At 41.3% G+C, this 13,353-nt stretch overlaps 1 protein-coding gene across 4 annotated transcripts in view; it reads left to right on the forward strand.

Annotated features, from left to right (window-relative positions):
• pam (peptidylglycine alpha-amidating monooxygenase) overlaps nt 1-13,353 on the forward strand; it is a 141,085-nt gene that overhangs the window by 18,522 nt on the left and 109,210 nt on the right. For all 4 annotated transcript variants that reach the window (XM_020458567.2, XM_031802865.1, XM_031802867.1 and 1 more), the window contains exons 3-5: nt 1,953-2,681; nt 3,419-3,542; nt 8,227-8,284. In XM_020458567.2, coding sequence (XP_020314156.1) covers nt 2,587-2,681; nt 3,419-3,542; nt 8,227-8,284 — 277 coding nt within the window. In that variant the 5' untranslated portion in view covers nt 1,953-2,586. The remainder of the gene's footprint in view (nt 1-1,952; nt 2,682-3,418; nt 3,543-8,226; nt 8,285-13,353) is intronic.

Genomic DNA, 13,353 nt, shown 5'->3' on the forward strand with positions numbered 1-13,353 from the left:
TATAATATTAGTAAGGTTTAGTATATTACAGTATAATAAGGTATAGTATATTAAGATGTACTATTTTAAGGTATAGTATAATATAGTAAGGTATAGCAAGGTATATTAAGTTATAGTATATTAAGATATAGTGTAACATAGTAAGGTTTAGTATAATATATAGTAAGGTTGCGTTTAAGGTATAGTATAGACAGGTTTAGTATAGTATAGACGGGTAAGGTATAGTAAGGTATAGTATGACGAGGTATAGTATATATAGTATAATAAGGTGTAATATATTAAGATGTACTATTTTAAGGTATAGTATAATTTAGTAAGGTATAGCAAGGTATATTAAGGTATAGTATATTAAGATATAGTGTAATATAGTAAGGTTTAGTATAATATATAGTAAGGTTGCGTTTAAGGTATAGTATAGACAGGTTTAGTATAGTATAGAAGGGTATGCTAAGGTATAGTAAGGTATAGTATGACGAGGTATAGTATATATAGTATAATAAGGTGTAATATATTAAGATGTACTATTTTAAGGTATAGTATAATATAGTAAGGTATAGCAAGGTATATTAAGGTATAGTATATTAAGATATAGTGTAATATAGTAAGGTTTAGTATAATATATAGTAAGGTTGCGTTTAAGGTATAGTATAGACAGGTTTAGTATAGTATAGACGGGTAAGGTATAATATAGTAAGGTATAGTATGACGGGGTATAGTATATATAGTATATTAAGTTATAGTAAGGTTTAGTATAATATAGTAAGGTATAGTATATTGAGGTATATTAAGGTATAGTACGGTATAGTATAGACAGGTATAGTATATTACGATATAGTATAATATAGTAAAGTATACTATAATAAGGTATAGTATAATGAGGTATATTAAGGTACTGTATGGTCTCGTGTAGTACGGTCTAGTTAGGTATAGTATAATATAATAAGATATAATAAGATGTATCATAATATAGACGGGTATGGTATAGTGTAGCACGGTATAATAGTAATATAATAGTATAGAAAGGTATAGTAAGGTATAGTTTAGACAGATATAGTAATGTACGGTAAGGTATAGTTTAGACCGGGATAGTATAGACATGGATTGTATAGAAAGGTATAGTTTCGCATGGTATAGACAGGTATAGTATAGACAGGTATAGTATAGACAGGGATAGTATAGACATGTATTGTATGGTGTAGTATAGCAAGGTATAGACAGGTATAGTATAGACAGTTATAGTTAGGTATGGTATAGTATGGACAGGGATAGTATAGACAGGTATAGTTAGGTATAGTATGGACAGATAGAATATAGTATGGTATAGCAAGGTATAGTATAGCACGGTATAGTAAGGTATAGCATGGTATATTATGGCATAGGTCTCCTTGACAGTGTTTCCTATACTAGCTGTCTGCTCCTGCTGGTGACCAACTGGATCTCCTTAATAGGGGTGTGAATCCCCCGGGAAAATCTGATTGGATTACTGCGGCTTCTCCTTCTCTCCCCTCTATCTCTCCGCTTTCACATCCCGGACAAGCCCACAGAATAGAGTAAATAGAAGCTGCTACCGTCCGCGGATTCAGCACAGTAACAGCACTGAAGAGTATGTACACTGTCATCTATATTTAATGAAATTTTAAAGGCAAGGACAGATAGCATGTGATTCCCAACCAACCGTTACCCCCCCAACTCAAACCACCTTAGCTGCTCAATCATCTGAAGGGATGGGCACTAACGCTAACAACTAGCATTTCCGTGTTGCCTCTTATGATAATGGTAGTATATTAAAGAACCCGCTGGAGCATTAGCTTGCGGGGTGGGGGGGGGGGGGGGGGGGGGGGGGGGGGGGGGTGTAGCGGTTTGCGCTAGCAGGCAGACAGGCACAGTCAGTGGCACGTTAGTCATCTAGTCACCCTCCCTCTTGTTGAGCACGTCTGCTTCTATTTTTACAGGTTGTGACTGGAGACCGACGCTGCGCCCTCCTCGCCTCTTCTCTCCATCTACTCTGATCTACTCTTCCTTTCATCTCATCTCTCTGTCACCTCTGAACACCAGCCACTCTTCACATTTACTCGCCTCTTCTCTCACTGGATAACTTGGGTGCTAAGAGGAGAGTGGAAAGGTGCCGCGTTACAGCCACTTGTGCCAGACGAGAATTCTGAAGAGAAGAGGAGTAGAGAGGAAGGGGGAGGGAGCGCTAGAGGGTAGTCCCGCCTCTGTGTGCTCAGTTCACTCGGAAAGGCAGAGAAAATACAAAGGAACGCCTAGCCCTAGTGGCCTGGAGCCTGGAGAAGAGGAGCGGTGTGCACAACCACAGCCACAACCTCCTACTCCTTCAGTCCCCAGCGTGTGAACTGCAAACAGGAACAACCCTTCCATCTGGCTCTTCCATCTGTCTTAACCCTGATCCAGGACCTGCTACTGTTTGTTTGGTTACTTCCTCTCTCTCGCTCAGCATCAGTGAGGCTCCACAGCTGATCCCAGACACAGCACTGTGACGCTCTGCTCAGCGCCCAGTCTTCTACAGTTAACCCGGCAGGCTAGAAGCAGGAATAGGGAGCGCTTGACAAGAGGCTAGAGTCAGAGATGGGAGTCCTTGTTTGTGGCGTAGTGGTGCTGACGCTCATCTGTCAAAGCCATAGCTTGGACGGTGCCACAAACCCCCTGCACAGATTTAAAAGGTAAGGGGACGGACAGTGTTGATTTGTTTGGAGGGGTTTTGAAATGCAATTGAAAGGGAAAGGCAGATTTAGTGGGGTCATGTGAGTGGTGCGAACAGATGTCGCTTGGAAATCTCCAGTGTTCTTTGAGTTCTGTATTCTATGTATTATACTAATTTAAATTAAGTTGAAATAGCTCAGTGTACTTATGAAATCAATAGATTTGATAAGTTTAATGCATTTCTAAATCAATGTTTTGTAAGTTAGTCTTTTTTTTGAATGATGTTGAATTCATGCACTTTTTTAAACAATTGTTAATTATACAATTATATGGCAATTAGCCTGCTGTAGGCACAAGGTACTGGAAGCCGGATGTGTTTGTCCCATGTTTGTATGGCTACATGATGAACAAACAAATGACGCAGGAGGTGGCTTCAGCATCAACAGACATGGCGACCACACAAATAGCCTTCTGGGTAGATTAGTATCAGTCAATTGCAGATATGCCTAGAAGTAATTCTATAAACAATTGTATCTTCATTTAACCTACTTTTCTGGAGGTGTTCTCTCCATTTCTCTCTTGAGTCTTAGGTGTTTGTGTGTGAAGTACGCTCATCTTGCAAACTTCCAATCTCATCATTAGGAGTTCCTCAACTCATCAGGCTGTTAGGTTCTCTCATTAGTAATAGTTTTCTCCGAGGTTGTTTTGTCGCTTTCCACTAACAACCTCTTCTCTCACTGTTGTCCCCATCGGACAGGTATCAGGAAAGTGCCTCTTCGGAGCCCAACGACTGCACTACCAGGACGGGACAACCCATGGTCCTGTCCAAATCAGGCAACTTTTCCCTGGATGTCCGCATGCCGGGGGTGTCCCCCACGGTGGTGAGTCCCCATGTTTCTGACTGTCAAAAACAACCCTGTGGAAAACCCAAACCTACCCAGTGTCTGTCAGATCTATTTTTTTTTCCCGCTCAATGGTTTGATGGTTCAGTTTTACGTTTATTTACATATGTTTTCAAAGAGCACTATCTACACTAGTCTACATAGCCTGTTAGGCTATTCAACCATTTATGAAAATCAAATCAGTGATCATTCTCCATGATGCAACATTAGTCTGACTAGCCTTTAGGTCTCTAATGTCAAAGAGATTTTATTGAGACTTTGATCAGCGAGTAAAGGTTAGACAATGACTAATATATTAATATTCATAGACTTGACAGACATCTCCTTCCTAAGTGCAGAAAAACTCGCCGCTTTGCTTGGTTCATATTAGGAAGGTATGTTGATGATGGCCGTACAATGTTTTTCTCTCTCAGCGTGTGGCTGTACATGATTTCCTCATGGGGTTGCGTCAGGGGCCAGTCCTCCTGCTGAGTTTGTTTGGCCCGTATTGATCCTACAGTAATGCAGTCATTAAAGTTGACTCTCTGTTGCAGACAAGAGCTAATTGGCTCCTCAGCCTCCGGTCTTTTCCCTGCTGCTGCAATGTGCAGAGAAAACCACAGAGGGGAAGATCTCTGGTTTATCACTATTTTCTCTCTCCTCTCTCCCCTCTCTACCCCCCCCCACTCCTCGCTTGCTCTCTCTCTCTTTTCTCCAAAAGCCAAGCCTGTGTTTAGGCTAGTGAGAAACATTTAGAGTTCAGTTTTTACACAATGGCAGAACTGTTGTCATCGGGCTCCGGGCTTTGCGTCTTCTTGGGACTGTTTTGGTTGTGTATGTGAGAGTTGAGGGAAGAGGGGAGGGTGAGCTATTATTATTCTCAGTGCAGGTCTGTGTGAGTCATCTGCCAATGATTCATCCATGGCAAGTGTTGGCTGATAACTGTGAATGCTGAAGGGGGATTACTGGCTTGTAGAACATCTCAGAGAAGACAAACCTTAAACTCTCTTAACTTAGTGGTCAGCTTGTACTGTTGTGCTATTGATCTATCACAGGGGTTGGCAAACCTTTTGGTTCAAGGGCCACGTTGTGATTTTGAAACTCAGTGGAAGGCCACACAGATTTTTTTGTGACCTATGCGTTTGTGAAAATCAACTTGCGGGCCAGAAAAAGGTCCATTGTAATTTTTTAAATATTTTTTTTATCTCGTTTTAAATGTTCAAGAGAGATTGGAGTGTTGTTTTTCCCCTAAATAAATAAATATTATACTGTTTAATTTTTTGGGGAAACCTCCCGGGGCCCGGTTTGAATGGGTTCGCAGGCCAGATCCGACCCACGTGTTGTATTTTGCCTACCCCTCGATCTATAGGGAGGTGCCCTTTCTCTGGCCCATCAGATAGCATCGAGCCAGTTATCTGGCTGTTCAGCAGATGGCATTGAGCCAGTTCACTGGCTGTTCATCAGATAGCATTGAGCCAGTTATCTGGCTGTTCATCAGATAGCATCGAGCCAGTTATCTGGCTGTTCATCAGATAGCATCGAGACAGTTATCTGGCTGTTCATCAGATAGCATTGAGACAGTTATCTGGCTGTTCATCAGATAGCATCGAGACAGTTATCTGGCTGTTCATCAGATAGCATCGAGACAGTTATCTGGCTGTTCATCAGATAGCATCGAGACAGTTATCTGGCTGTTCATCAGATAGCATCGAGACAGTTATCTGGCTGTTCATCAGATAGCATCGAGCCAGTTATCTGGCTGTTCATCAGATAGCATTGAGCCAGTTATCTGGCTGTTCATCAGATAGCATCGAGACAGTTATCTGGCTGTTCATCAGATAGCATTGAGACAGTTATCTGGCTGTTCATCAGATAGCATTGAGACAGTTATCTGGCTGTTCATCAGATAGCATCGAGACAGTTATCTGGCTGTTCATCAGATAGCATCGAGCCAGTTATCTGGCTGTTCATCAGATAGCATTGAGCCAGTTATCTGGCTGTTCATCAGATAGCATCGAGACAGTTATCTGGCTGTTCATCAGATAGCATTGAGCCAGTTATCTGGCTGTTCATCAGATAGCATCGAGCCAGTTATCTGGCTGTTCATCAGATAGCATTGAGCCAGTTCACTGGCTGTTCATCAGATAGCATCGAGCCAGTTATCTGTCTGTTCATCAGATAGCATTGAGACAGTTTGAGCCAGTTCGCTGGTTCTTCGGCAGTGGTTAGAGCATTGGGCCAGTAACCGAAAGGTTGCTGGATCGAATCCCAGCGCTGGCAAGGTAAAAATATGTCGTTCTGCCCCTGAGCAAGGCAGTTAACCCACTGTTCCCAGAGGCGCCGAAGACGTGGATGTCGATTAAGGCAGCACCCCGCACCTCTCTGATTCAGAGGGGTTGGGTTAAATGCTGAAGACACATTTCAGTTGAATACATTCAGTTGTACATCTGACTAGGTATTCCCCCTTTCCTTTCATCAGATAGCATTGAGCCAGTGTTTATTCACTTTCTCCGAAGCTTCTTTTGTCAACATTTTATCTGTACCTTTTTGTATTGTGTGGATCTGGGCTGTACAGTGTTGGTTCAGATGGTTTCTTTCTCTTATTGCAGAAACTATGGTGGATGTGTAACCAGACCAGCCCAGTGCAGCATGGTTTGGCTTGGCTCATTAGTGTGAAATGGGAATTTGAGAACAACCAGTTTTTTATCATGAATCTGGTCATCGAACATCGGTTGTATTTTGTTCTAATAGGCCCACATCAAGTTGGCCTTTTTCTCACCAATTTCGTGGTATTTACAGTCTTGTCTCATCGCTGCAACTCCCGTACGGACTTGGGAGAGGCGAAGGTCGAGAGCCGTACATCCTCCGAAACACAACCCAACCAAGCCGCACTGCTTCTTGACACAATGCCCACTTAACCCCGAAGCCAGACACACCATTGTGTTGGAGGAAACACTGTACACCTGGCGACCGTGTCAGCATGTACTGTGCCCGGCCCGCCACAGGAATTACTAGTGCACGATGGGACAAGAACATCCCTGCCAGCCAAACCTCCCCTAACCCGGACGACGCTGGGCCAATTGCGCGCCGCCCCATGGGTCTCCCGGTCGCGGCCGGCTGCGACAGAGACTGGACTCGAACCCAGAATCTCTAGTGGCACAGCTAGCACTGTGTTGCAGTGCCGTAGACCACTGCGCCACTTGGGAGGCCCCAAGATGTAATTCTGCAAGAATTTGTCTGGAGAATTCTCAACTGATGAGACACCATTTTGAAAGAAAGCCAGCTGTGCCAAGAAAGAAACATGCACGCTGACCTTTTACAATAACTCTGAGTTAGATACAGCCATCACAGCGAGAGAGAGAGAGAGAGAGAAGGGAATTCAGTCCCCTGGAATTGATTGAATCATTTGACCGTGTTGCTGCAGCAGGAGAATAGAAGCCCAATAGAAGCCCAATAGACTGATAAATGACAGCCGAAAGCCATCAGCTATAACTAAGCAATTGCACCATTTCCCTGGAAATGACTTCCTGTCGTGTTTATTACAAATATGTCACTTAAACGACCCTTAAACGACCTGTTCCCAGGGAACTACAGCTGCCATTTTCTTCCTCTCTCCTCCATTCAACGCCCACTAGTTGTTATTTAAGCAACTACAACGAACGTTTACAGTACATGTAGGCTAGGCTGCTGGAGACCTGAGGAATAAAGAGAAAGATGATACAAATGAGAGGAGAGTTATAGACGTGTTTTAACTCGGCCGCAGATGAAGAGGTCACTCTTCAGGAGAGAGAGAGATGCTCCAGGGTTGGACACAGAGCTCTGTGTCATGTCTTTTGTCTTGATGAAGTGCTATTCTCTTCACTCCCCGCAGGAAATGTACTTCTCCTCGTGTTAACGCAAGGTCGGCGCCAGGGTGATTTAAGAGTCATGTTCACTCGTATATTAAACTGCCCGACTTCAAGCGAGCGAGGACTTAACTTTTGCTTCAGTATCTGTACTCGATAATCCGCCTAATCTGAGGACTCTCTTTGAATTTAAGAGAATCTGTCATGGTGAAACATGTGTATCGGCAGATGTATGTATGTATGTATATATATATATATATATATGTGTATGTATGTATGTATGTATGTATGTATGTATGTATGTATGTATGTATGTATGTATGTATGTATGTATGTATGTATATATATATATATATTAACCTTTATTTAACTAGGCAAGTCAGTTAAGAACATATTCTTATTTACAATGATGGCCTACCCCGGCCAAACGCTAACCCGGATGACTCTGGGCCAATTGTGCGCCGCCCTATTGGACTCCCAATCACGGGCTTGTTGTGATACAGCCTGGAATCGAACCAGGGTCTGTAGTGACGCCTCTAGCACTGAGACGCAGCACGATACAAACAATATTGGTTGTTATTGATGGCTTATAAACAAGCAGAATAATAAATGTACAATTTTATTTATTTGTAAGAGTTTATATTTCAACATATTATTAACACTATTTATTTTAAACACTTTATTTTAAACACTATTCATTTTAAACACTTTATTTATTTTAAACACTATTCATTTTAAAATGATTTAACATGTTTTTTTAACCAAAACTTTATGGATCTTTTTTTGCTCTGTAACTAAGCGAAGCATTTGTTCTCACACTGTGTCCTGTGTCGTTTCAGTCTGACACCTATTTGTGTGTGGCCGTTCCAGTACCGACAACCAGGGATGCCTATATCGGTGAGTGTTTTTTTACAAATATCTTAAAGCAATCTGGTTACACAGACTTGGTCCAATGTAAGTGATTTGTTAAATGTCGAAAACGAATTAAATGTAGTAAAAAAAAAAAAAAATATATATATATATATATATATACACACACACACACACACACAGACAGACACACCGGATAGATGCAGTGAAATATGTTGTTTGCAAATTCCAATGTTCCTCAGTCTAGGTCTCGGGAATCAAACCAGCGATACGATTTAAGGAGCTCACCCAAAATCCATTCTCAAACTCTCTAGCATATATTTCCTAGGATATTTACTTTTCGTCCCCCATTTTTCGACCCACTGAAGGGAACCACTTTTCTATGATTCATACCCCCCCCCCCCCTTCCTGTTGTTATGGGCAACCGTCCTCTCATAAGCACCAATTTATTTTGTCTTTGACCAAGTGGCAGGGTGAATGAAATCCCATAACGCCACAGTGACCCTTAATCCCGCTGACCTATCCCAGTGTGTTGTCTATGAGCCTGGGTTTATGGGAAGGCAGGAGTTAGCCCTGCAGACACTGTTTGTCCAGCTTAGGTTTCCCAACAAGATTACTTCCCATCCCAGATTCTCAGCCAACCACATTCCACTCCCATCACTGGCATGTAACAATAAAGGGAACTCTCTGTCTTCAATCCTGTTAAATCATATTTGACCGAAGCATGCACGGAGACACACACACACACACACACACACACACACACACACAAACACACACACTCCCAAAAAGCATGCAAAAAGTATAGAGAAAAATTTATGTTTTAAGCCTTGCCAATGCATTGATATTCAAATGATTATTACATTGTGAGAATAATTAGGACTTTTCCTGACTAAATAGATTGGATGCACAGCGATTCTTCTATAGCTGGCACACATAATATAGCCATGAATAGTGGTATCATTAATCTCACTATCGCTGGTGTTATAATGAGAAAGTGATAATAAAACAAAATGGCTTCCTTTTTTTTTAAATAGATGTATTTGTATGGAAAGACAAGTTAAAGCCAAACATTTTTTTGTCATCATAATAACCATACGTGATTTTTACGTAGCGCAACACCCTTCAATTGAAGAGGCTGGAAACAAACAAAAGTGTTTTATTTATTTTATTTGACCTTTATTTAACTAGGCAAGTCAGTTAAGAACATATACAACGGTTATAAATGACAGGAAATGATTACATAGTATTTCCTGTAAATATGGAAATGTACTACAGGTAATTGATATAATACTTACGGTTTGGAAGTCATTCGTAAGGTAAGTCCTGAGCAATCTCTATGGTGGTCTGAAACAAAAAACGTGCAATTAGCCGACAACAAATGATCGATTTTTATTAATTTGACCTTTATCTAACTAGGCAAGTCAGTTAAGAACAAATTCTTATTTTCAATGACGGCCTAGGAACAGTGGGTTAACTGCCTGTTCAGGGGCAGAACGACAGATTTGTACCTTGTCAGCTCGGGGGTTTGAACTTGCAACCTTCCGGTTACTAGTCCAACGCTCTAACTACTAGGCTACCCTGCCGCCCCAAATTGGCAACATCTCTTACAAAAAACGGATAAGAAATGGAATCATAGATCATTAAAAAGGAATAGGAGAACGTATACATTGGCTACAATAATTACAATAACTTTTCAAGCACCAAATTGAGGAAATGTCTGATTTTCAAGTTAGTCCTATTCCAGTACTTTAATTTCGGCGCTCCAAATTCAAGTTAAAATAGGCTACTCCAAAAACTGCAGGTCTAACATGAAAAAACAATGTATTTGTCATGTTATTTCATTACCAGACCATATTGTGTTAATTATATCCAGAATAATTAATAGAGAGAGCGTTGGGTGTTGTTCTATAGTCTATCCTACACAATTTAACACAGTAGACTGTGTCCAATCCCAGGCACAAAAACATATGTAAACATGAACTTATTACCTTGATGCTTTCTCTTAAATCTAACGAGACCCTGCTGTAAATCAAGCAGACAACAACAGATGATGTTCTGCGATGCATACAAAGCCCAACCCCGCCCTCTTTTTGGCAAAATCCGACCACGCCATCTTGCTCCTACCGTCTCATAGGCAGAAACTTAAACAGGGTGTACAAGTGACAAGAACAATTCAATGCTGGTCTGACCAATTGGAATCCACGCTTCAACTTGGAAATTGGAATCCACGCTCAACCGCAAGGCTCTCCAGAGGGTGGTGTGTTCTGCACAACGCATCATCGGGGGCAAACTACCTGCCAGGATACCTATAGCGCCCGATGTCACAGGAAGGCAAAAAAGAAACCGAAGACAATAACCCGCGCCACTTCCTGTTCACACAGCTATCATCCAGAATGCGAGGTCCAGTACAGGTGCATCAATGCTGGGACCGAGAGACTGAAAAACAGCTTATATCTCAAGGCCATCTGACTGCTAAACAGCAATCACTAACTCAGAGAGGCTGCTGCCTACATTGAGACCCAATCACTGGACAAATGGATCACGAGTCACTTTAAATAATACCGCTTTAATAATGTGTACATATCTTACATTACTTCCTATCATATGTATATTCTGTATTTTATATCATCTACTGCATCTTGTCTATGCCATCGCTTATCCATATATTTATATGTACATATTCTCATTCAACCCATTTTAGATTTGTGTGTATTAGGTAGTTGTTGGGAAACTGTTAGATTACTTGTTAGATATTACTGCACTGTCGGAACCAGAAGCACAAGCATTTTGCTACACTCGCATTAACATCTGCTAACCATGTGTATGTGACAAATAAAATGTATTTGATCGACATCAATTGGCTCGGGATATTAGATCCACTGCAACTGTCTTCACTGGTGTAACGAATATTCTGGAATATTCTGGAAATTCCTTTTTTCCCGGCACTTTGGATCAGATGATGTGTGAATATATAACGTCCTAACTAATCAGCTGGACACTAAATGCACATCAAGTATTTTGCATAATTATTGAAGATCCACGTTAATGACAGTATCGATTTCGGGATTTAATTATCAAGTTAAGGTGACTCTTTCGGTTAGAACCATTCCATTTTTGTGCCCATGAAAACTGTTTCCATTATGTAACATAAGGAGACAGGAAGATCATAGCAGATCATTCCACCATGACATGCCTCTATAGATAACTGAGTAACCTCTGGTAGCAGATCATTCCACCATGACTCTATAGATAACTGAGTAACCTCTGGTAGCAGATCATTCCACCATGACTCTATAGATAACTGAGTAACCTCTGGAAGCAGATCATTCCACCATGACATGACTCTATAGATAACTGAGTAACCTCTGGTAGCAGATCATTCCACCATGACTCTATAGATAACTGAGTAACCTCTGGAAGCAGATCATTCCACCATGACATGACTCTATAGATAACTGAGTAACCTCTGGTAGCAGATCATTCCACCATGACATGACTCTATAGATAACTGAGTAATCTCTGGTAGCAGATCATTCCACCATGACATGACTCTATAGATAACTGAGTAACCTCTGGAAGCAGATCATTCCACCATGACTCTATAGATAACTGAGTAACCTCTGGTAGCAGATCATTCCACCATGACATTACTCTATAGATAACTGAGTAACCTCTGGTAGCAGATCATTCCACCAAGACATGACTCTATAGATAACTAAGTGAAAATCTGTTTATGGTTTGGGTACCGTTAAGGAACCCATAGTGTTGTGTCTGGTGAGGTATGTATGTATGTATGTTTAAAATAGATTATACAAGTGATGAGGCATTTTCAACACACAAATGTTTATTGAAAAGACTCAGAGAAGTAGTCAATATCTAGCAGATATATATATATAAAAATATATATAAAAAAAAGAGTCCTTGTGATTTACTTACACATGTATCTTTAGCAATTAGCATCAATTGTCAGTGAGGAAAGACACTACAGAGAGAGTCGATGGATATAGGAAGTCCCTGGCATAATGATCAATTTCTCTAAATGACTTACAAAGGATTATTATGGATAATGCGGACGGCAGCGTTCTATTTATTTTCGGCACCAAAACATCTTGCACCATAACATCTTGCACCATAACATCTTGCACCATATCTTTCCTCAGTGCTGTCAGAAACACAATTGGAGCACACATGCAACCACAATTTGTTTTCAAGTTACTAAACACAACCGTACATTATGAGAACATAGTTACAACCACAATGTGTTTTCAAGTTACTAAACACAACCGTACATTATGAGAACATAGTTACAACCACAATGTGTTTTCAAGTTACTAAACACAAACGTACATTATGAGGACACCGTAGACATAGCCACGATGCCGGTGACATGTTTTAAAGTTTCTCAACACTGTGTTGCGTACTGTAAACAGAACATGCCTGAATCGGCATAATCTCATTATGACAACAAACTCCACGCCACGGGTTACGACATGGCCTCGCGGAATTGAACACCCCAAGCCTTATTATCCTGAACTTTCTTGATTCTTATCTCCAACCGTAATGCAAAGCCAACCACAACCAGAATATTTTGCTGAAGCATACAGATATGACTATCTACATCCCTCCAAAAATAACTGAGAATGAGTAAATAGGGCCTGTGGGAGAGATTAACCCTGTGTTAACTTAGCCCACTGAGGCGGATAAAGCCAGTATTGCTTGCCATAGGGTTGAGCCAGGACGAGCCCCATGCCTACAGGGCTGCTGCCTGTCTGTTGCAAGATCAGGGCTTTAGAGAGGAGTGATGTCTCCATCGTCTCTCTCTCTCGCTCACTCGTTTCTCACGAGCCACCAGTCCTCCCGTAAAGCACATCTGTTTAGCCGTGATTAATGCGAAGGCATTTGTTGCCTAATTATGGGGTGTCGTCTCCGTGGACACAGGGATACTGGGGCAGGGCGAGAGCGGCTATAGAAGGCGGGCAGCCCACTGAGCTAAGGGGCTTCTGCTCTCACCTCCAAACTCACAACAGAGAAATACAGACCACCGTGATCCAAAAATGTGATTTGTTACTGGAGTGAATAGTCCTAGACCTCTT

Source organism: Oncorhynchus kisutch, linkage group LG23 (assembly GCF_002021735.2).
Source record: "Oncorhynchus kisutch isolate 150728-3 linkage group LG23, Okis_V2, whole genome shotgun sequence".
In the NCBI taxonomy this organism is placed as follows: domain Eukaryota; kingdom Metazoa; phylum Chordata; class Actinopteri; order Salmoniformes; family Salmonidae; genus Oncorhynchus; species Oncorhynchus kisutch.